Source organism: Nannobrachium achirus (genome assembly GCF_963921795.1).
Source record: "Nannobrachium achirus genome assembly, chromosome: 20".
NCBI lineage: Eukaryota > Metazoa > Chordata > Actinopteri > Myctophiformes > Myctophidae > Nannobrachium > Nannobrachium achirus.
In genome coordinates, this window is record NC_137827.1 from 30865099 (window position 1) to 30890219 (window position 25121).

At 42.4% G+C, this 25121-nt stretch overlaps 2 protein-coding genes across 2 annotated transcripts; both read right to left on the reverse strand.

Annotated features, from left to right (window-relative positions):
• Window positions 1–441: 441 nt before the first annotated feature.
• Window positions 442–1808, reverse strand: fabp7a (fatty acid binding protein 7, brain, a; the record flags this gene model as incomplete). The annotated part of the gene is made up of 4 exons (XM_080750385.1): window positions 442–492; window positions 900–1001; window positions 1317–1489; window positions 1736–1808. 4 exons carry the CDS (start codon window positions 1806–1808, stop codon window positions 442–444), a joined length of 399 nt encoding a protein of 132 aa, XP_080606511.1.
• A 526-nt stretch (window positions 1809–2334) lies between these two features.
• On the reverse strand, window positions 2335–24818 carry usp40 (ubiquitin specific peptidase 40). The gene is made up of 32 exons (XM_080750746.1): window positions 24138–24818; window positions 23374–23441; window positions 23166–23279; window positions 22667–22831; window positions 21393–21539; window positions 21120–21263; window positions 20600–20728; window positions 20353–20463; window positions 19623–19730; window positions 19273–19485; window positions 18341–18476; window positions 17607–17688; window positions 17274–17445; window positions 17029–17113; window positions 16650–16720; window positions 15567–15967; window positions 14616–14760; window positions 13139–13199; window positions 12633–12686; window positions 12270–12358; window positions 11923–12009; window positions 11779–11815; window positions 11395–11459; window positions 11229–11303; window positions 9881–10007; window positions 9681–9763; window positions 9349–9467; window positions 7806–7871; window positions 7481–7691; window positions 5035–5130; window positions 4823–4917; window positions 2335–4099 (listed from the first exon to the last, which is right to left on the reverse strand). Exons 1-32 carry the CDS (start codon window positions 24331–24333, stop codon window positions 3982–3984), a joined length of 3870 nt encoding a protein of 1289 aa, XP_080606872.1. The 5' UTR covers window positions 24334–24818; the 3' UTR covers window positions 2335–3981.
• Window positions 24819–25121: the final 303 nt, after the last annotated feature.

A 25121-nucleotide genomic window follows, 5' to 3' on the forward strand; every position in this document is an offset into this window, starting at 1 on the left:
CCACCTGGGGCTGACCCGTCACAAAAGCAACATTGTTCTGCCTACATAGGTTGACACATTTTGATACAAGTGTGGGACTGAATACAAATTTCGAAGAACAAAAACGTATAAAAACCTCAGTGAAACAGGCAGTTCTTTTGAAGAAAAGAAGAGGATAAAAGACAAATGACATGTAGACGTTGACAACAAAGTTTAGTCAAGTAATTTATTTCTCCCTTTTTCTCAAGTTCACAGGCATTATCACAATGAAAAAACATTATAGGCCCTTCAAAAAAATAAGTCTTTGACACGTTTCTGAATGTCTTACAAAAGATTATCCCAAAACATTTATCTCAAGTTTAAAACAATGCATCAAGTAAAAACAACAATTGGAAATAGAACGCCTTGTTGGTCATTCGCAGTGCTGGGATGATTTGCTTGGTCACAGACGCTGGGAGAGAGTTAAGCCTTCTCGTATGTGCGGACAGCCTGGATTCCCTCAAAGGTTAGGGTCTAAGATGGAAAAATAACAGAAATCAAGTTGTTGTTGTTTTTTGTTTTTTTTGCTGCAGATCACACAATAACAATAGCATAAACATGTATATCACAGTTTGCACAGAGCATTATGATGACAGATATTTTATTGTATTAAGAATGATCTCAACATATCGTCACTGTTGGGCAGAAACCTCGTATCTCCAAGTTTCAAATGTGTACCTTTTTTCTTAAAGTAAAGGCCTGCCTCATCATACAAGACTGTCACAAAAAAACGGTGCGAGGCGCTGTGTGCTTGTAGATCGGCTATTTTCACAATTTCAAATCATTTTAAAAATGATAAATACAAAACGAACGGTTTTGGACTTACAAGGTTTCCACCCGACAACAACGATATACAGCATGTCTGTGAATGCATTTCTCACCATGACCAGCTTCCCATCCTTGATTTCTCGGACGAATTTGGTTTCCTTGCCATCCCACTTCTGCACATGGATAAGGTTAGCACCCTCCATGGTCAGAGTGGACTGAAAAACACAGATTTATTTTTATTATTTCACTTTAATTATGTATTATTTTTGCACATATAAATGCCACATTAGTGGTATATCCTGTAACTGAAGTGTTTTAAGTTCTCCCCTTAACTCTGACAGTATAGGCCTACAAATGGAACCAAATGGACCTGTTTTATACGGTCAGAGTTACAGACTTTAAAGGAACCCACAGAGTCCTATAGATTCCACTTTGAGAACCAGTGCACAATGACTGCATAATAGACTATTCAATAACTGTGCAAGGAGTGATGTAGCATAATGGCTGAATATGTCCATTACTGAACTTACCTTGACATTTCGGTCATCAGCAGTGGTCTCATCAAACTCCTCTCCCAGCTTGGCAGAGATCTCGGTGTTCTTGAAGGTGCTCTGGGTCTTCACCACCACTTTGTCCCCGTCCTGACTGATCACAATTGTCGGTTTGGTGACATTGCCCACTTGCCTTGTTGCAAAACTAACACCTGCGAAGAGATCGAGGAAAACTGACAGTGATGCTGGAGATTCATGACGTTAATGATGATAGCCTGCCTATTAGGCTACTTTCTCTGTAGGTATCCACTGAAATATGAACACGCTTGTGCCGTTTCTTAGAGGATAATTAAAAAAAACGTAATGGTCGATCACAGATGATTAAATTCTTATACATCATAATCATTAACATCGGATCATATAGCCAATTAACTCGTCCAATAAATCGCTCGACTTACCAAGTGCCTTCATATATTCATCAAAGTTCTGGCTGTCTATCAGTTTCCATGTGGCGCAGAATGCATCAACCATTTTGATAATAGCGTTGTTTCTTCCAATAAGAAGTGATGTTGATAGACTACTGTGGTCTCCGTACAGTAAACTTGGCACATGTCCGTCAGCCAAATTAATACTGTAACAGGGGGCGGAGTTTAACTCAACCCAGCCTCTGGTTGGGTGATTAAAACACATTCTGAACCCTGATTGGTTCCCAAGAGGTGGTGAGAAATTTCTAAATGGGACGCTATAATTTATGCCTTTGTATGAATTATGTGGACCATGCTGTCGATCTACCGTTGTAGCCTACTTTGCGGTATGTGTCCTATAATACATGTACAACTTTCTATTGTATATTTGCAACAATGACAGCAATGTGTCCTTTTCATTTATGAATGAAACTATAGTTCATCAAAACATTCCCTTGTATAAAGGTTGAAGAATTACAGGAACATTGGCCATATATAAAGATGAGAATAATATATGGAGAATAGCCTGTATAATCCCATGTCGGTCTTCACTTTATTAAAATAAATAACCTTTACAGGGGCAAGGCAAATATTACTGCATTTATTCTTGATAAAATACTTTATGCAAACACAATTTAACACAAAATTAGATACCAGATGTCTGTAAACATATGTGGGTTGCAGAAGACCAACCAATAAAGCAGTTGTACAAAGGCAAATAATTGTGAAGAATTTAACTTGCTTAAAGAAAAATGTGAGGAAATAGCTGCAAATTCTTGGCACTGGTCATTGACAGATTAAAGGAAACCCATTATTTCTGCAAGCAGCATAGAAAATCTCTTGTGAACAAAATCATGATTCCAAAACAAAGCCTATTCTAACCATGGTAACTTAGCGCCGGGACATTTCCAGCAGCAGTAGCGACAATATCTAATTATCTAGTGATGTTTAATTCCCTGAAATCCACACAATGTAGTGCATGCAAATGAAACATGACCATTTTTACACTCAATAGAATATTGTAGAATATCAGCAAAAATCAGGAATCTCTTTGCCCTTTTTATTCAGTGAACATAATGGTGGCAAGAGAAGAGCAGTTTGAGTTCTGCTCCAATACAGTATTGTTCTGAGACAGGACTGGTACAGGGAATTCATAGTGACCCATGTGGACAAATAAATAAGAATATTGGTGTTTATAGCTTCAAACCCTTCTCTGGAGATTAAACAATACAATGACTATTGGTGCTTCCATTGTGTTTGAACCTATACCAAATTGTAATACTTTAATATGCCTCATGTAGGGTGACTCATGTAGGGTGAAGACTTGTACAATATGTAAATGTAATAAAGATGGATCGTTTTTATTTGATCATTTGAAATGATTTCACATCCCGTCTTCCGTGCCTGTCCAAATAATTATGGCACTTACTATAATAGGTGGGTTAGGGACCGTTTGTGGTAGAGAAGGAAGGATAAAAGAATGAGAATATCTTTATGCGTAAGAGTGAAAGGGGAGCAGCTCGTGCAGCGGGTTCAGTGAGTAGGGAGGGTAGAGCAACCACAGTGTCTCCATGTTAAGGCTTGGCTCTCCTCTCTGCCATCATGTCAATACAGCCTCATCTACAAAACCAGGAAACTTTAACAGTTGTTGTTCATTGAGCACGTCAGGTGTCAACCACTTTTTTATCTCAAAAGCAATCAATCAAAAGATCTATGTTGATTTTAAAAAATACATGGAAACCTATGATCACTCCTGCCACACAGCCACAGTGGCAAGTAGGTCCCAAATAAGAGTAGAGTGAGTAGTAACCATTTCTGGTTGTGAAGAGCTACAACTTATAAAAGGGCTATTGATTACTGACAAATGAAAATAAACTGAACCTTGAAGACTATGTCCATTTCAAGAGCACAGTTAACGGAAGGAAAAGAGAAACAAGGGATTCAGTCCCAATAATATTGCATAGACATAATGAGTCATCAGGTACCATATACAATAGCAAACCAGAAATGTATTCCCCTGTCCTGTGCTCAGACTAAGGATTATAGGAAGTGATTAGGGGTACAAGGTATTTGAGTCCATAACCTTTGGACAGGAATACAATATGCAAATTAGTCCAGTCTTTTTGGCACGAGACTGAAGCCTTGTGGATTGTCCCGTCTGCCAAGGCGATGCCTCTGTCACGGTGTGCATTTAGTGGTAGGTAGCAGCAGTGATTATCCATCCACCCATAGAGGCAGGGCTATCTGAACACACCGACATTGATTGACAGGGCCACCTCAGGCTTCCTGGGCTTAGTTGGACCAGCCTTCTTCTCCGATCCCACAGCTTGAGCATCATCAGAGCCTGCACCCTGCCCTCTGGAAAAACAAGTGACATCAAGTCAGTATTTTGGTATGTTATTTTATACAACAATTCACATAACACTAAAAGCCAAAGCAGACTCCAAACGACTGCAGGCCTTTTTTTCGGAAGGGCTTTTTGGCTTGCCGAAGATAGCTCAGCCAAAGGCTAAAGTGTGTTATACTGCCTCAGAACGTGCTTTGACATAAATTTGTCTGAATTTGTCTTGGCTTAATATATACCTTTTTTTGTCAAGTGGTACAGTTGTATAATTTGGCCTCCATTTAAGCCAAAACGTGTAAATCGGTCTTTTCATTGTTTAATATCAGACAGCTGTCTGATACACCCCACTGTAATGCAGGGATTCAATTTCCCATGATCCTTCAGGATATGAGGCCACCCGGACATCCGGTTTTCCATTCAGACCAATGGTAGAGAATTCAGAAAAGTGAATTTATCCCGGATTCTACTCAATCGTCCAGAGGACGTTTTTTTTCAAAGGACCATAACTAAAGAACAGATCGGCACGGTCGCAATTTAATTTTTACAGGGTGAAAGAAGACATGATTGTTGGATGTTACAAACAGCGAATACACTCATCGTGGTCATGCCCGTGACTTCTGTGCCTCCTTCAAAATAATGTAAAATCATGAAAATAGCTGGCGGAGTTGCATGTCGGAATTATAAAAACTACCCGGCGGGAAATGTGTTCAAGTTGTATAATGTAGCCGTAGCCTCACCCTTTCCTGCGTTGCTCTGCCTGCTCCCTCAGCCTCTGCTGACCCTGTTCATCTTCCAAGGTGCAGAAGTCCTGGTTGTTGTCAATCAAAAGATTCTGTCCAATCAAAGAACAAAGTAAATTATAATAGAGGCTCAATCTGAAAAGTAAACTTGTCATTCTCAGCCTTTATCAATATTGCCATTTGACATGTTGGAAAGTATTTTTGATCACCTTTACGCCAATTATGTCACCATCTTTTAGATGGAATGGTGCTCCCAGAAGGGAATCTGTCTTTTTCTTCTTTTTCCGTTTGGACACTTGCTGACTCTGTAAAAAAAAAAAAAAAAAAGCATGTATCACATAACATAACATATTTCCTCAAAGTGAACAATGTTTAAGGAAGGCATCTATCAGGGGATGTGGAGTTTTTGAACTTCCATCTAAATTGGAATGTTTTTCCAAAGGTCTCATTCTTATCCTCAATTATTTTTTTCGTTTTGCAAACACATAATTATCAACCTTCTCCTCTACACAGTATCTGCAGGTATCAGCACTTTAAATGTAAGACATTTGCTCTAAAAATCTAATTTTTGCACAGATTACAAAAATTAAATGAAAGATTAATGCAGTTTTGCTTGTATAAAAACCCAACATACTTGCAGTTATCATTAAAGATATTAAGTGTGCGTGCACAGTATAATTGCGACCGAAGGTCGCATATACTCTGAAGAACCATGTCGCTTGAGTGACCTTCCGTATCCTCGTGACCGTCCTTCCGTATCCTCTGTGATGATGTCAGTGTGATGTCAGCAAGTTGTGACATCACTTCCTGTACAGGGCGGCTACACGAAATGTGGATAACACTATATATGGAGATAGTCCAGTCCATCATGTCATATGGGACTACCGTCATAGAAAGTAGCCATTGTTAGGCCGGAGTCAATGGCTGTCTGTCTGACTGTCTGTACAGGAAGTGATGTCACATGACATACTTTTTATATATATATGTAAATATGGGGGCGTCTGTGTTAAAAACGTTTCGTTGTCAAGCTCAACGTTGGGCATTTGGACCTATACATGGAGAAATGGAGCGAATCTGTTTGGCCTAAACATGGAGATGTGGAGAACACGTTGACAGTATTAGGCCTGGATCCAACTTTAAGTCGACGCACATGATTCCAGAAGTGTAGTGCTTATTCGCTCTTGTATCAAACCGGTACTCGAAACGTACTTAGAATTTAACATATTTTCTAAAGTAAATATGGGGGCGGCTGTGTTAAGAACGTTTCGTTGTCAAGCTCAACGTTGGGCATTTGGACCTATACATGGAGAAATGGAGCGAATCTGTTTGGTTTGGCCTAAACATGGAGATGTGGATAACACTATATATGGAGATAGTCTAGTACATCATGTCATATGGGACTACCGTCATAGGCAGTAGCCATTGTTAGGTCGGAGTCAATGGCTGTCTGTCTGTCTGTCTGTCTGTCTGTCTGTCTGTCTGTCTGTCTGTACAGGAAGTGATGTCACATGACATACTTTTTATGCCCATATATGAGTCCTTCTGTACCACATCTCCATGTTTAGGCAAACTCCACACAGAAAGGCCCTATCGCCAACCCAACCTAGGGTGTGAGCGATAGGGCCTTTCTGTGTGGAGTTTGCGTGTTCTCCCCGTGTCTCCTAGGGTTGTTACCCTCACAAAAACATGAACAAACTCCCCCCAGAATGACAACAACTAGAATCGTCAGAGAAACGCTGTGGTTGGCCAGATTGTCAAGAATTGGCGCGACCTCGCCCTGTTGCATGTCACCCTGAGGTCGCATTCCACCCTCGGGTGTCTTACTAGTATACTGTATATCTCTGCTGTCGTGCCGAAACCTAACCTAAAACTCAAGTTTTCATTTCCCGGAAAATGAGCTCAAGTGGAGTTAGGAGGTTTTGACCAAAGGGCTTTCTACTACTTTTCATTGGTTCAATATTATTTTAACCAACACAGACGTAAAGGGTGTTCAATAGCACTTATTTATGAAAAAAAGAGAGGGCCAATCGGGTGGAGTTAGATGGTTTGGCAGAAAGTGTGGAGTTAGAAGGTTTTGTCCAAAGCACTTTTTACTACTTTCCATTGGTTCAATATTATTTTAACCAACACTCAGATGTAAAGGGTTGTTCAATAGCCCTGATTTATGCCACAAAAAAACTCAAAAATGGAGCCAGACAGTGACAATATGTATAGGTATAGAGGGATAGTATTTTTCTGCTTGTTAATAAATTAATAATTTCCCACTAATTTCTGTAGCTCTTCAATCAGCTTCCCTTTATGCATATAATGTCTTTCATCGTCTTCTAAAGTTTCCTTCCTTCCTCATCTCTCCCAGCACCTCTATAACAATAATGTCAGTGCATTTACTAATTATCCAACTAGAAATGTGTTAATTAATTTGCTTCTTGAAAAATGCACAAACTAAATCACAAAGAATTGAATACAAGGTGGTGACAAATCTGAATTGTCAAGACAACCACAAGACCACTGAAACTCATATTTCAGACATTTTAAGGCCTTAATATTGGCACGTTTGATTTAATACTTTTTAATAGCCCCTGGAATCCCTGCTCTATAGCGACCTCCAACCTTTCTTCACACAGCTCCTCCTCATTAAGTCTGTCCTTTCCTCACCCAGCTGGAGACGGGTTCCCAGGTGTGTTTGTCAGGCTGGTGTTTGGCTAACAGCAGAGAGTCAGGGGAGAGGCCGTAGTACGCAGCCAGGGCAGTGCGCAAGGAGCGAGGGGAGGAGTCACGGGACGCATCCCAGACCAGCTCCTCTGGAGGATAGTAGCACCTCTCCCTCGGTATACCCATCTGGACACGCAGTAACACCTCCTTAGGGCTGGGAGAAAGGTCAAGATGGTAAAGTGAGCTCTGAGGTTACTGTTTGGCCATCATTCCCATGTATCTTTTGACCAGTAAACAATGCTGAGAGCCCTCTGATCCAGTACATTACCCAAGATTCTCTTCTTTCAGTAGTTGCTGCACACAGATGTCTGTACCGCTGGTAAGCTTCAACTTCCTAAACGGGAGGAAACCAAGAGGTGAGTCTGAAGTCAAGTGCCACAATTTCAACGCAATATTTTGAAAATCTTTCAAACATTGAACATTTCAGGCCACGTTTAGTCAATGGTCTCTAGAGAAAACAGCAAAGTTTTGTCGCGTTCTGACTTTTTATTCTGCGTTTACATAGAAATGGATCAGTCATTAAAAAGGCTGTCCATGGCATGTCGCTAAGTGGCAGTGGCACACAGACAGACGAGTGACACCGTTGTACTTCCTTGTTTACATTCGCCATTGTAGCGTGGCTGAACATAGTCTGCACGTGAGACCATGACATCACACGTTTTGACGTTTCCTGCGTTTTCTTCTGTTCACAAGGAGACGGGAGACGGCGTAGGGCGCGTCCGCGACGCGTTCTGAGCTTGTAGATCTGTGCCATGTCGGTTTACTATAGTAACGTAGGCTACTGGGGATTCTCAGACACTGTACGCTGTTTGTGAACAAACCAGATGAGATGGGTAGATTGTGTACTGTGATTCTGTAAACTCACGTCTCAAAACGCATTGATTGAGTGTTGACATAAACTAACATAGTAGACATGAGGTTTTAGTTACCAGACTTGACAGAAAAGGTTGTAAGACCTCCTGCAATTGCAGTCAGCGACGTGGTAGAAAATGTATCCTACTCAAGATTTTCTAAGTCGACAAACCCATCTGTCCCAAACTGCTACAAGGTATGTATGTGGATTATGGAGAAAGTTTAACGCTGCTGCTGTAGTACAAGACTGCTGCTCCAGTGAGGATTTCTGTGTCTGTCCGTGTGACGGGCTGAGCTTCCCACAAACAGGGTTTGAAAACATGTGGTACGTGGCCCAGAGCAGAGCAGCATGGAGCGGCAGGCGGTCCTCGCTTCTCCCCCGTTTTAAACTCGCTCGTTCTCAATAAAAAATAGCCCCGCTCGCATGCTCTGTATAGCCTATATTAAGTGTGCGTGAGAGAGGAGCATTTGCGAGGGGTTGCTCACAGAGGGAAAGTGTTTATTTTGCGATGGGACATATATTATAATAGTTATATATTAAATAGTGACTGACAATGCCGCCGCAACAAGCTGCACAGGGTAGCGTGAGAACAAATGAGAGAAAGAGCAAGGGAGAGGGAGAGAGAGACTTCACGTTGGTGTGCTGCGTGCGTTGTCCTTAATTGCATTCTCTACATATTCACATCTTGCTAAAGTATAGATATAAGCTCTATGTCAAATCATTTTAAATCAGTTCATGTATGAAAAACAGACAATAAACTGAATATGTGATTTTAGAATACAGAGGGTATAACAACATGTATTGTGCTGGATTTCTCTCAGAGAAGCCCTTTCTATGATCACCAACAATTAAGCAAATTGTGTGCGTGTGTGCAAATATTTAAATAAATTGTGACCTAAAATGACACAGCAGAACAAAGTGAGAGGACAGCTGGTCAGTGGTGGAGGAGAGTGTTTACCTGAGTGTGAGTTGTTGTCCCCTGAGGATACGTGCCAGCTTCTGCCCCTCAAGCTGCCACACACGCAGGAATGCGGGGGTGGGTACACACACACACTGTAGGGCTGGCAGGGTCAACACCTGATGTACATATACAGACATACAGGACATTTATCAATTAAGAGACATCATTTGAAGGCGAACACCAAATAGACTTGCAAACTTAATGTAGCCCTGATTTAAGGTATTCAAGGAACAGTCTCTCACACACACACACACACACACACACACACACACACACACACACACACACACACACACACACACACACACACACACACACACACACACAACCTGAGTCTTTAGATCCTCCAGTGTGTCCTCATGTGTGATCTCCACATGTCCCACACTTCTCAGCTCTGAGATGGCACCACCACCTATACACGCAAAGATGAACACAGGAAATGTTTAGTGCTTTCAAATTGAACGCAAATACGCCCAAAAACCTTCCTGTAAAAGGCCAACAAATACGAGACAAGGAGAGTGTGTTTCACCTGACATGACCGCCAGCCTCTGGCTGCCAGAAGAGCCATTATAAGAGTGGTGCAACTCTGTTTCCATGGTGACAGTGGAGTTGTTGCTAAGATCCACATACAGCCAGACTGAGAGCTTAAGAAAACCCTAGCAAGAATACATAAGAGAGGCTGATCAGTGATCAGTCACACAGACAAGCCATGGGGGAAAAAACACAACATTATACCGTTTCACAAAACCAAGGGCAACAAGAGCAGTATGTAGTTGTGCATACGGTAGTTGATCCGGGAATTAGCATAATTTACCTTACTAGTCCTTACCCGTTCAAAGATATGAGCTCCGAAATGATGTGCAGTGTGTGGGTTATGGGGTGTGCACTGTGCACACAGTATATGAGGGATGGAAAGTAACTTTCTGGTGCTTGCATGATAATATGTAGGAGCATCAATGTAAGAAATACCCGTTTCGTTTAATGGCTATGGAGATACTGTGTACCGATCTACATGACAACATCTGAAAGAGGGCCAGCCTACTTTCCTTTATTTTCTTATAAATTAGCACTATTGAACAAACTTTATGTTGTGAGTAGGTTTTAACCAATGAAAAGTATTAACACATATGGTGCCAACCCCGAGTTTCCCAGAGTTTGTATTGGTACTAGTGCTGTGCCAACCCCGAGTTTCCCGAGTTTGGGCCGTTTTTGAAAAATAAAAATAAAATAAAAAATTCAAAAACTTTTTTTCAAAAAAATTTTTTGGACCTCCAGAAATGTATTAGGCATGATCGCGATCGCGAAATTGCATGTTTAACCCCCATACCAACCCATTCTTTCAAACATGGCAGCCATGTTTGTTTACATCTGAAGAAAACATAATGGCTGATAAATCATGAATGCCTGAACGGATTTCCAAGCGGATTTTTTTGTTTGAAAGCTGTGAACAGCATCTACACACGTGGTGCATCATCTAGGCATGGGCGTGCACTTTTTACACACTTGCACAATTACATGGAAGTCTATGGTAACCATGGCAACGCGAGACATTGAAGAGAAAAAATCATTGCAACATAAGTGTTAAAAAGCGCTTGTAACTAAACCTCCCAACTCCATTTGATTCTCAAACTAACACCTAACTCCAACTCAGGGTTTGATGAGGCAGTATTGTGTTGTTTGTTTTTTCAGTTTCTGAAAAGTTAATATTTTAGACATAGTTGGTTTCTGCCTCAGAGATATGCAGCCTGTTTACTCAAATAAAAGTACCAAAAAGGACAATTCTGTAATAATTACAGACAGACAGCATAATAATAATAATTTCATCGCTTTGCAGCTAAATTCACTAACAGTTACAAGATAAAAAGCAATTCAAGCACCTTTGGAGGCAATTTCCCCTCTGTGACTATCAGAGTCTCCCCGGTGATAATCTTCAACTCTGATAAAGAAGCATCCTGAGGGTAAAAAAAATATTGTTAGGTCTTGAATAAATAGTTATTGATCAAAGATGAAGGGAGAATCCTAAGGAGACAACTAGCTACTAACCTCATCCATCAATGGCTCTCCAACCTCCTCACACCAATCCAGCCTCCTCAAGTGCCAACCGTTGCCTAACAATACATATTACAAACATGTGCATAGGTTTACTGTAGTGTACATGTAACTATTTAAACCCTACACAATTAGCTGACCAGGGTCCCCCCAGGGCTCTATACTAGGTCTGCTGACTGGCTCAACACCAAATCCTTTTGCAGGTAATAGCCAATCTACAAGGTCGCATCGCGTTGTACCACATTGCAAGCTTGTAGCTCTATTTTCCTGAATGTTCGCCCCAGAAAATGTTCCTGTGGTTAAACCAGTCTAAATAAGTTTCATTTGCACAATACAAATACACCTTATTGACACACTGCAGACAGGGTTTTGTTTTACCTTCAAGTCCTACAGTATCCAGCATGGTCTTGAGACACTTCAAAATAACGACAAAAGTACAAGTCAAGGAGGGGAAAGTGATGATAAACTGACAGTGAAAATGATTCAGCTGCTCACAAAAGATACATATGAACATCTTTTTACCTCTTTGACAGTGCAAGTCTGCTCAACAATAATGTTCATCTCCATGCCAGCAGAGGGGGCTGTGCCCACAGAGAAGTGCAAGAAAAGCTGCAACACAAGCAGAACCCCTGCAGCCATTAACAAAACACATGTGCAGCACTTTTCCTATGAACCTTTTTTCACTTGGAAGTCTTCCTTGACTGCTCTACTAAAAGTTTATGAATCTCATAAACCAATGTGATACCAAAGTCAGTACTGAGTTTACTTATTACCGTTTGAAGCTACAGTAAGCACTCACATCTGGAGTCTGGACAGGCACACAAAGAGGGTCTATGCAACATTATTTATGCAATTAGGAGAGGACAAACCTGCGTTGGCTTGGGTGCAGTTCCAAGACAAAGAGCTAGAGTAGTCATGAGTCGGATCCCTGCCTCCCGAACACTCAACTCCTCACATACTGTCATTAAAACAGATTAAAAAAAAGCAGGTTTTCTGATATGAAGATTATTTGCAAACTTCACAGGTTCACAGGCTGAATAAAATGAAACAGGTTGAGAACTTTACCAGACCATAGATAAAGAGATCTCTTTTGCCCGCTCTACATTTCCCTAAACATGGTGATTCATGTTTTTCGTTTAAATGGTCTAGACTTTTTGATGTTTTGTTTTGCATTGCCCTGTGTATATGAATGTTTTTATGAATGCCCTAAATGCACTTCCATTTCCACCTACCTGGAGGAAGTAGTTTCCCAGTGCGATCCACTTGTTTTAGACAGCACTCCACACCTACTCCACCAGAGAGACAATATAACAATATATCATACAGGCTTATACACCATAGACTAATTTATAATATATAAAGGGTTGCTCAACAAAAGCGCTGTAGTCAACATAAGAAAGAATGCCTGGCTAAACAGTAAGTTGAAGCTGCAAACTAGAGGCAATCTCCACTTGGTCAGGGGAGATATCAGGCAGTACTACACCGAACCACTAGGTGTCCTACATGACAGCAGTGTCTACATTTCTCTAAGGAAGAGTAGGGAGACCACCTCCAACCACTGCACATATAGTTATTACACTAGTTATTACAGTACACTAGTTATTACAGTATATTAACATACTCTACCATACAGATTGGTTAAAATAACATTGTATTCATTAAACTAACTTTCAAAATGCAGCTTCAACATTCCGAGAGGCAGACTGCATAATATTTGTTGGAGTCATTAGTATCTTACCTGTGAGCTGTTCCTGAAGCTGGAGCTCCTCTATGGCCCTCTGCTTCACTTCACACAGCAGCTGGACAGTGAAACACAGACACACATGCATGAACGTGCACACGCAAACACAAAATACAGGTACATGTCTCAGAGGGAACTAATGCAGCAACGCAGACAGGATGGAGAGGGAGGAAAGAAGTCTAGATTAGATCAGTGGTTCTTAAAGTGGGCTCCCGGGATCCCCAGGGGTCCTTGAGGAGTTATGGGTCTGTAACTCAGAGAGTGTACAAATGGAACCAAATGGACCCATAAAGGTCCATTTGGTTCCATTTTGTACACGCTCTAACTTAGGATTTTATAGTGTAGAATAGATTCGGGGGCCCAGAGTTAAAAAATGGCCCATAGGACAGGAGCATAACTCCTGTTTCTGTAGCGTGAGGTGGATTTATGTACACCGTGATACGCAATACACGTACTGTGACCTGCAGAAACTTTTTGTAAAACAAAGCTTGACCATTCAAAAACCGTCCAAGAAAGCATATCTGATACACAGGAGATGGGGCTGGGGGCTTTCAATGTGTACTTCAATAGCCTAGACTGAGGTGAGGCTTGTGTGGCTATTTTCTTAATTGGTGATAATGGCCGCTGGCGAAGGAATTCACACATTAAACAATAGACCTGCCTGCCACACTTCATTATAGTACAGTTTCATTCGGTGACCAAGCGCATGCGTGTATATCAGGGGGAGAGTTCCGCCGATTTAAAATGATCCCAATACGGAACTAAAACTTCCTATGGTTGGCCGCTAGTTGCGCTGTTTCCCCCCCCCCGGCCGATCGCAAAAAGAATTGTTCTCCATTGGACCCCATTCATTTTCCCCTTTCGTTTTCTAACCTTAATTAACACTTTCATACATACTTTATGGTTCCTATCGCTAGTTAAAAATTGCCTTTCAATCACAATGATATGCGTTTTGTGAAAATAAGGTCCCATTTATGTTAAAATTGATGATAAAGTTGCGGGGGGGCGTGGCCAACTAAACTGATACCAGCCGGCTGTGTTCTTCTTCTTCGATTTGCCATTTTCACTACTGATTTTTGGAGCGGTGAAAGCGCTCCCAATAGACAGGTATGTCCGTGGGTATGTCCGTGGCTGGGTGGCTGGGTGGCTGGCTGGCTGGCCGTGTCCGTAGCCTGGCAATACCTTGAGTGGCCACACACAACACACTAGTTAAAGGAGGGGCGCTGTTTTGTGCAGGCCAGGCACACTCACCACTCACTCACAGGCACAGTTTACAGTTTACAGTTTAGGCATTTAGCAACACACACAGGGTATAGCTGCTCAGATTCACCGCTCCACTTCGAACCGAGGTTTGATTTTTATTTATGTAAGGAAATAATTTGGAAAAAGTAGATATTTACTCGCGAGCTATAGGAATTGCTCCGCGACCCAGACATGGTCCCAACCCACTGTAACACTGTATTAGAGAACTCACCATGTTTCCTGAGGCTGGAACCTTGGCTGTCCTCCTGCCTTCCTCCTCTCCTCCTCCTCCCCCGTGTGGTCGGAACTCCACCAGCAGCCAACGGCAGTCCGATGGCGTCGTCACGGTAACCACATCTCCACTCAGACTGAAGAAGCTGAGAACAGAGTGCAAAACACCAACACAAACAACATTAAAACAGGTGCCGTAAGTGACATTTTTAAGTTAGAACAAAATGACCACTGCACCTGCATTCAAACCCTGAACAAAGAACAAGGAGGTCGCAACAGTTTACCCTGAACTTAAGTGTTTTGTTAAGCCGTCAGGTAATTGCAGTTTACTATGAGAAACGACACATGTCCGTGTACCCTTTTTTACGGTCTATGGGTTTGCCGCTCTGACATCATGTTGACTCTCACGCTCTTGACATCACTGTGATGCCCATATATGGAGATATGGAGATCCCAGGGGAACCAAATCCCATTTATGCCCATATATGGAGATCCCTGAATATCTATGGGTACCAGGGGTCTCCATATATGGATAACTCGTCCGATATACATCATTGGCCAGATGGCCAAGACATGGCGTGACCGCATTTAGCCCTTAGGCGTCTTACTGGTAATAATATTGTAAGTTGTAACCAGTAAGAGGCCTAAGGGCGAAAAGCGCCATGTCATTTGGTTCCCCTGGCATCACAGGGATCTCCATATATGTCAATAAAAGGGATTTGGTTCACAGGGATCTCTTTAACACTTTTGTTGCTATCAATTAAATCTCTTTGAAGGTCCGCGATGCCATGGTCTCCATAGACTTCCATGTAATTCATAGTGCACGGATCATGCATGAGAGTCAATCAACATCTTGTCCAGGCACGGACAAGATGTGACAGTTCTGATAGTGAACTGATAATAACACAATCCAGGCGAATGCATGCACAGATATACACACACACTCGCTCACCTGCTATCAAAGGACTGTGGCTCCAGCACCAGCAGGGCGTCTCCGTCTTTCAGTGCCAGCTCCTTAAGGGTGCGCTGCATGTCTTCGGGAGGGAAAACCCTCCACCCGCTTGCCCCTCCCCCCTGTCCTCCTCTATTCACTCCCCTGTGCTCCTGGCACAGCAGGCTCTCCTGCGGCTCCCCGAGGGCCTCCTGCACCTCCCTCAGCGTCACAGCCCCGGCGAATCCCCTCGCCTCCCTTTTAAGCCCAGGCCCACCGTCCTCGCCTCCATGTCCCTCCCCCTCCGCCCCCACCCCGTTCTCTACCGCAGCTTCCACTCCATCGTCACCCAGGGAGGGTCGGACAACGGTCAGCAGCACTGGCTCCCAGTTGGCTCCAGTCAGGACAGTCGCACCACACACCTGTGACAATAACGTACTTGTTGTTAAGGCAAAATAAATCTCAAAATATATCTTGTACATAAACAAACAAACGCAAACCACTCGGATTCTGCCACCATATATACTGATGGCAGTGCTCACATTTCACTGTTATCCGTCAAGGATGAAGTTACATCAATACAGCCATCTCACTTCTCTCAAATTACATACAGTAGCGGAATTCTTTTTCTGTATTTGTTTGTGTTCATGTATGTGCTAAAACTGACCAGGGGACCCAGGTCGGTTTGACCATACAATGAGACTGAATGAAATCACTATTCCAGTTACTCGTTCACAGAGCACAGAAGCAACAGATAAAGATGATTGATACCATTTTGACTTCAGGTATATCATGCTAACCCAAGGTTCTACCTACAGTAAGTACAACCTCGCTTTATTGTCATCCATGTTGGATGTATACCATACGATGTACATCCAACACTACACATATAAGGACCCTGTTGAAAACGAGAGGATACATCTCAAGGTGTTATCCTTTCAATAAAAGTATGTGTATATACTGTACACACACAGTAGTATGTTATGGCATTTTGATTGAATGATTGATTGAATACTTTAACAGTTTGCAAGATAGTACACAGCTACAATTATACAATGATCCTAAAAGGATAACACAAAAGGTGTTCTAAAAGCATCTACTCACTTCTCTGCCATTCCACACAAACAGATCAGAGTTGGTGAAAATACCCGCACTGTACAGGGAGACACTGTCATCTGGAGGGAGACACACAAGCAGAATATAGTACTTAATTAAATGTTTAAGCTTTAAACACATTTGACTCTTGACAACTGAGGGAGTCTTGTGAAAACAAAGACAAACTAGGTGCTCAAAGGAGGTAGAAGCAAAGTTAAAAACGCATGGTAGGTGCTTCTAGGATCAGTGGGATAAAAAGAAAAAAGAGGAGAGATCCAAGCACTCAAAAAAGTCAAAAGAGGAGAGGACAGTCGTAAAATCAAGGTACTTTATTGCATTACAAAAGAGTTACAAGCCGCCGGAGTCTTGTGATGGTTGTTGTTATCACCTGTTAGACTATTGTAGAGATGTAGACCAGCCGGCAGACTCTTGGCCACAGTCAGAGCCATGTCCCCTTCCCAGAGTTCCTGATTCTGTATAAACATAATAGCAAACATGCAGATATGCACAGTCACACACACAAAACAAAAATAAAAAAGTATAATAAGTCAACGCTGTGTACATTAGTCTGTTTATTATGTGGAGCTTCAGATTGGATCAATAGGCATTCAATGTTAATGATCAAGAAATTACCTGATATATAGCCAACCGCAGGTCTCCCACGGTCTTTCTGCGGTCAAAGCTAAGAGTGGTGACCCCACCCTGCTCTTTGTTGATTGGTTGAAGGGCTCCATTCTCCAGCTTATAAGAAGGCGCTAGATGTAAACGCAGCTCTATGCCATTATTGGTAGCCTCAAACTCCTCACTAAAAGAAAAGTATGAACAGTATGAGTACAGTAGGAACGGCACAGACAACTCAAAGTCAGACAAAGTTAATTCCACTGGTGCACTCAGTGGAACATGCTCTGGATATTGTATCAGCTAAATGCCTAAAAGGTAATTTTATATAATGATATGCTTCTGTACCGCCTCTGCTGCAATTTTCCATTTTCCTCCTCTGCCGTCTGAACAAGGTGAGGGGGGACATTATACACAGGATTCTTCAAGGCTGCAAAGAGATGAGAATAATATAATGTTTGAGTTTCTTTAATCCACAATAACCCTCAGAATGTCAATGCCAATTAACCTTTCTTCTTTTTTTAAATAAGCAAAGCCATCTAGAACAGACTTTGCCTGTACAGAATGCCTGTAATGCATTTATGTAATGTATGTACACCTGTTCCCTTGAAAGTAGAACAATCATACGTTGCACAAGCCACTACGTGCATAATATCATGAAACAGAACGTTAATGAGTCATAGCTTTTTGGGCTTTTCTGCCTTTATTGACAGGTGTACAGTAGTTTGACAGGAAACAGGGAGAGAGATGGGGGGGGTGACACGCAGCAAATGTCATCAGGATCGGGACTAGAACCTGCGACGCTGCAAAGGCTGGATTACCAGCCTAGGTGCCTGGACCACTACCCTGTGGCCCAGGCCAAAAACGTTACACTTTAGTTACACTTTGTCGTGACTTGTGAAGCACTTTTATTATTACTGGTTAAGTATGTATGAAGATCACGATTGGCAAAATTAGGTGTATAACGTCACCACACTAGGACATGTATAGAGCGGCTTCACCACTGAACAGTTACACCACATTGTGATTTGTGCTATTTTGTTCACATGTTCATCATGCAACTCATGCTACACATCTATTACCTTGACTGGGCCTGTGCAGCTGCGTTTTCCTGTAGAACAGCATGTAGGCACTCTCTTTGCCCTGGAACTGCTTCTCTATGTCAGACTCCCTGATGGAGGTCACTGCAGAGTCATTCAGGTCAAACCAGTGACTACCCTACAGGGAGAGGGACAGATGGAGGGAGTAGATGAAGAGCCAAATGTAGATTAATAATTAATCAACTCTCCCATCACTCATTAACTCATTAAGAGCCCCTGAAATTAACAGATTAAAATGTCCACGATGCCTCCCTCAGGCTGCATTCACTCCCGTTGTCTTATTTTGAAGGCCAGAAGTCCACAGCGTAAACACTTCCGGTCTGACGTCATCGCGTCCTTCACCGGAATCGACCATTGTTTACGTGGTGTCATGGCGGATCGGATCGATGCTTTTCAACATGTGTTTTATAAGCGAGCATCTATTGCCATCTTCGCTTCTAAAGTGTTGTTTTGAGATAATGGACATTAAAGATGAGATCCCCCGTCTGCCTCAATGTTATGGGATTACTATTTTGTGCTCGTGGATCCGTGATGATGATAAATCAGCGACGGAGATCGGCTCGGAACCTTCCGCCATTGTACCCGGTAGGATAACCGCCGTTACAGTAATATATTACTTTTCGCGAGATATCTCGGGAATGGCACTCGAGATACTCGAGTACATTTCGCGAGATATCTCGGGAATGGCACTAAATCGGTTAAGATAACCAAAAAGTAGAAGTACAATGTAAATGCATTTTTCTTCAGTGTGCTGGATACATTTTTAATCAACGTTCAGGATTGATGTTAAAATGGAAACATCCCAAAGGAGCAAACAAAAAACACAAACATCATGTTTTACTCTGCCGTTCTAGCGATCCCATTTCGCTAGAACGGCATAAATGGAAAATAAATACCCCATCCCCACACCATACCTCTGGTTCAAGCTCTGCTTCCAGGTCTGGTAGCTCTGCTTCTGGTGACTGGTTGCAGGTAGTTGTTGGTTCCTGAGCTGAGGGTGGATCAGGGCCAGTGGTCTGCTCTACAGGGCTGGTAGGCTCCATCATGGGGCTTGGTGGGTTGGTCTTAAGAGCCACTCTGGTCCCATTAGACACCAAGATAAACACATCATTGTGGGACTGAAGGAACTACAGCATGAGATATGATGGCAAAGGGCAGAAAGAACAGGGTTTATTAAAACACAGGAGACATTAGGGCTATGATATATCCTATAAAACATAAAGTTGGATATGGTACCTCACAAAGACTACGAATCTAAATTTACCTTGCCTATGGGGCCATAGTGTTTTCTGAATTTCTTGCTCCAGGAGGAGCCGGTCTTCTCCATCAGTTTCTGTCCCAGCTGGTCTAACAGAACACTCTTGGAGGGCTCCTAGTTGAGGGGTAATGAGTAACAGATCATCATTCAGTACTGGGTGCTGATGGGGGATGGATTTATGACACAGACTGAACAGGTAAAAGCATGTACCAGTAAATTGAATGCAAACTAATTACAGGTAAAGTGAGACCCTACAGCAGGGGTGGGCAACTTTGATGATGGAGAGGGCCACTACATTTGCACACTCACTCCAGAGAGCCATAATGCATATACTTAACAAAAATTGCAGATCTACAAGCTCAAAACGTGTCACACTGCAACGCGTTTTGAGCTTGTAGATCTGCTATTTTTGAATTGGAATCCTGAAAAGTAACTTTTTTTCTTCTAAATTTCAAATGCATTTATATGTTCTTATGTTAACTTTATGAACTTAAATACAAATACATTGGACATAAAAATACTATAACATTTTAATACTAGTCATTAAGCTACTAATATAGACTGAAGTAAATAAAGCGGGTAATTTATCCATGTTTGGAATTGTAACAGCTGAAATCAATAACATATCAGTACTCCAATATCAACCTGCGGGCTGCATTAAGTGAAGGTGGGGGCCGCATGTGGCCCCCGGGCCTCCAGTTGCCCATGTATGCCCTACAGTTTAATGATGTTATACCTGGGCTATGACCGCTGTCAGAACAGAGAGAGGGTCATCTTTCTCTACATGTGTCTCACACACAGGAACTTCCTTGACATGCTTCTGAGTTTTAGTTTTGGACTCCTCCTCCTGTGCACAAAATATAAGAACGTATTGTTTAAACAAGCCAGCAGTTTTTCTTCTTCTACCTCCCCTTTCAAACATGTCATGCCTAGATCTTCCCCATCTTAATCTTTTCCCAATTTTCACCCCCTTTTTATCTCACCGGTGGCTCCCAGTGGCCGAGCTGGTCAATATCCCTGATGTACACATGGTAATGGCCACCATAGCAACCACCCTTGTGGATTATCACAGAGAACAGCTCATACGAGTAATAAGAGTCCTCTTCATCGGTCTGTGGGGGAAAGTGATACTATAGAGTTACAGAATAATAATATTGTCTTATGGTCACAAAGACTTCCAGTATGAATCAAAGGGTAGGACAGGAAACCATGAAAGTGGAGGACATAATGAAGGACATTCAATCATTGGGACACACTATTGTTAACTGGATATTATTTGTTTAATAATGCCTTCACCAGCTGCTACGTCTGTAGCAGTCAATTATGGATAATGCGTGGGAAGCAACAAAGAGCAACACAGTCAAGAAATGAATTAATGCAATAATGGTAAAAGTGTTTCAATCTGTCTATTACCTAGGCTGCCTCGGTTGGTTTGGTCTTATTTGACCAAGAATGTTTTAATTTTGCAGATAATACTTCTTTAGTCAAGGACAGTCCTATTACCTGTTCACAAAATGGCCGCAAGTTGATAGTGAGGGGGAACACGTAGCGTCCAGTCTCCTTGTAGCGCTCGCACTTGGCAAAGTCAAAGCTGAACCTCAGCAGAGACATGGTCATGAATGGAGGCAGCTTCCTCAGCTTGGCAGACTGAAGTATAATGAAGTGAAAGTAGAAAGTAATCTCCTCAGTGCTCATTTAACTCCAAAGAGAGTACAAATGGAACCAAATGCATTTTACTGTTTATAGATAGTGTCACATAGCATTGACCTTACTGACCTTGGCAGCTCTGACTAGCCTGTTGCACTGAGCACAGCGATACAGGTTGTTGCCCTCAAACAATTCTTCCTCAACAAACAAATTCCAAAGTGCTTCCTCCAGGCTGGAAACACCACAGACACAAGCCGTCAGGTCCAGGAAGTCCTCCTACAAGAAGACGAGTCAGTCAGTAGAACTGCCTTCACACACACTATACAGTATACTGTGTACAGTATGTCATCTAGCATTTGCAGATCATCTTTGCCAATTATTGTAATCTTTATTAAGTACCAGACCATGTGTCTCAATAACTTCTGGTGTCTGGTAAAATGAAGACACTAGAAAAGCATACCAAGTTTACTTCCAAATACTATATTGAAATTAGGGATGTGTAAAAAAAAAATCAAAAATCGACTCGAAAATCGACTCATGCTCACCGCGACTCAGAAAGTATGAGTCGAAAAACGTTTTACATTTTTTTATTTTTCTAAGGTTTTTCCCCCAAAAATGTTTTAATTGCTTGTTCAAATAATTATAAGCGTTAATGTTTTCCAAATGTGAGAGGACCGATGTGTGTGTCTGTGTCAGAGATGAGTGCATGTCTGTGTTGTGCATGCATCGCAGATTCGCATGCATGCGGCGCTAATCAGGTCCGCGGACTACTGTTTGAGAAACATTGCTGGACTGGTCTGATGCACACGTCATAGCGGTGCGCGCTGCCGCTGACTGGATGGGTTTGTGTTTACCTCCTGCCTTTGCATGCATGCTTGACACGAAAGCTCACTTGTTAATGGCAGCGTTGCCTCGTGTGCGGTGATTTTGTCAAGATTGACAATAAAACACAACACACAAACTACACTACTCGTCGTTAATGCGACACACCCGTGGACGCGGTCGGGGAGGGAGAGCGAGGCAGACCAAAGCTCCACATTTGATACACTAGCCTGGGTGCCAGCCAGAGTGCTCCCACTACATTCCATGGACTTTATCACTCCGCTTCTAGTCTCTAGAAAACAGACTCCATGCTAACGCAAGGAAGAGCAATTATTTATTATAATTATTATTAGGGCTTTGATGCAAGTTCTGATGGGTGCAGCTGCATAAGTTGTGTTGCTTAAAGTAATGCGCCGTTGTGCTCTCCTCTCAGCTGCTGCTTAGCGGAAAAAAGTTGATCATCGCGTTGATTTTCGGCCTCGACACGTCGATTCGCAAATAATCCGTCGATTAACATCCCTAATTGAAATACTATATAATAAAATAAAAAAGCAACACGTATATTCCACACACAAACACACCTGTCTCTGGCTGACATTGCCACACTCCTTGCAGACAATGCTGTTGACAGTGGTCCCGTGGTACAAGTTGCGGATGAATGTGCTACCACTGGTACCCACAAGGGAGTTCTCCAGAGCACTAAACAGAATCCTGTTCAACTCCTGTACATCGTGCTGATTAGTCTCCTACAGAAGTTTGAAAAGGCAAAAAAAAGAGAAAATACTCAGATTCTATTCATGGATTTAACACCATTGCAGTTTCTTTTTTTCTGCGAGTTTGAATGTCAAATCACACCATCTTCATTACTCTTTCCCAATATCTTTTATATTTTTTGTCTGTGCCTCTCACACTCACTCCACACACACACACACACACACACACACACACACACACACACACACACACACACACACACACACACACACACACACACACACACACACACACACACACACACACACACACACACACACACACACACACACACACACACACACACACACACACACACACACACACCTCGCTGTTGTTCCAGCCAAAGCTATCAGTGAGGTCAGCAGTGGAGGCACACTGCTGGTCCACCAGCAGCAGGTGAGCAAACAGTCTCTGGAGCTCTAAAGGAATCACCCTGACCTGAGAATGAGAACAGAGGGCCTCCGATTACAGTACAATCGATCAATAATACCTCATTCATTACTTCAGTCTCCTTGTATTCTATAACACTTACATTAGCCTCTGGTTTGTTTCTGTCTTCCAAGCATCCCAGTTCCTCTGGACCCAACTTGAACAGCTCCTCTGAACAAGAAACAAAAGCGTTTTCTTTTTTTTTCACAGCTCATGTGCCAGTCCACAATATTGAATGATTAATGTCTCACTCCATCCCACAGCTATCTGTTAGTGTTAGGGCCAATGCATACTCCACTTTTAGAGCCGAATTCATTTCGGTTTGGCTCTGTCTAAACTACAATATGACGTCATTCAGAGGTTCGGGTACAGTGACAGTCATGCTGCTGAGATTTTGTGACTCCCCGAACCGAACCTTTAAAAGTGTAGTATGCATCGGCCCTAAATGTATCCATTTGTTAACTCTGAGAGCTCACAAATGGAACCAAATGGACCATTTTGGAGTCGACCGTGGTTACAGTTGTACACTGTCAGGGTTGAAGCTACAATCCATAACTTTTAGGTCCCCTGCATGAGAGACCAAATATCTATTGCTCAGCTAAGAGGCAATATTGCAAGTGGGAGCTTCAGGCAGTAATACTTGTCAACCAGTAGATGTTGCCTCTCCGACACCAGGGTCCACATTTCACAGTGGTAGAGTAGGGAGACCAGACCACCTCCAACCACTGAGATGTGCTTGTTCTAATACATGATAGCTGTACATACTCTACCAGTATTAAAATAACGTTTTATTTGATTAAAAAATAAATAACAGATTGTGATTGTAACACTCACTTTAGTCTTTGCAGTGCATGTGATGTCACTCACCTCTGAACTCTGGAGTGAACAGCAGGGTTTGGAGCAGTGAGTTGAGGTAGCACGTCCCTCCCTGGTTCTTGATGCCACTCAGTTGACTTTTCCCCCTGGGCGGGGGTGGCTCTTCACCGCCCTTCGCAACTCTGCCTGCCGAAGGACTTGGAGAAAAACCTTCCTCCTCCTCTTCCTCGAAAAGATTCCCAAACATACCTGCCTTTTGCGTGTCTTATTTATACCGTTTTCCCCCCCAAAAATGTTCCGATCCAAAAGTCATACAGCAGTAGAACAATAGTACCTCGCATTAAGATCACCTCTCACCCTCTTGCTATCTCATCTTGGTCTTGCCAAGTTCTCTGTTGACAGTGGCTGGACTGACTCTGAAGTAAGAGGACTTCACTGGGCTAAACATAGCTATTAATGAATGTGACTTTAGATCGTGTTGGTAATGGTGAGCAACTAGCACGCTAGCAAAGCGGTTAAATCACAGTGCAAAAATCAGTGTGCTCAGCGAGAACAAGCCCGAGCCCTCGGGTTGACAATGCTTTTCGACAAATTACTGGTGTCTTCTTAAAGAAAGACTAAAGCGTTACACACGCCTTGTATTCAATCGACCGCATACACATTTAGACTGGACAGAGGCGAACCAAAGCTTGTTCTGCCTCCTTCTGTCTTAAATAAGATAACATATGGAACGTAAATAAAAATACCATTGGCGAACAGTAGGCAGCCATGTCTCCAGGCAGGCAGACGGTAGCGCGGTGGGTTGTGGTAGTTGTAGTCTCTAGCATAGGCTAGGCTCGGTTTCGGTTTTATTTCGCTTGATAAAAAGAAAACTACATACCCCAAGACCTCTCGTATCTTTTGTATGCCTCATGGAACTTGTAGTATTATGCCCAAAACAAGCTTATTTGGGTATTGGGGTCATAAGGTTTCAGGCTTCATTCACTTGACAAATAAGGTTTTTTGTAAATCGTTTATTTTGTTTCAATAAATTAG

Bases quoted from the DNA above. Each gene is read 5' to 3' on its own strand.
- usp40 (XM_080750746.1), bottom strand. From the start codon at position 24,333: ATGTTTGGGAATCTTTTCGAGGAAGAGGAGGAGGAAGGTTTTTCTCCA. The intron at 21,264-21,392 runs GTCAGTAAGGTC...ATTATACTTCAG, and splicing joins GGCTAGTCAGAGCTGCCAAG to TCTGCCAAGCTGAGGAAGCT. The intron at 4,100-4,822 runs GTGAGGCTACGG...TTGTTTTTCCAG, and splicing joins GCAGAGCAACGCAGGAAAGG to AGGGCAGGGTGCAGGCTCTG.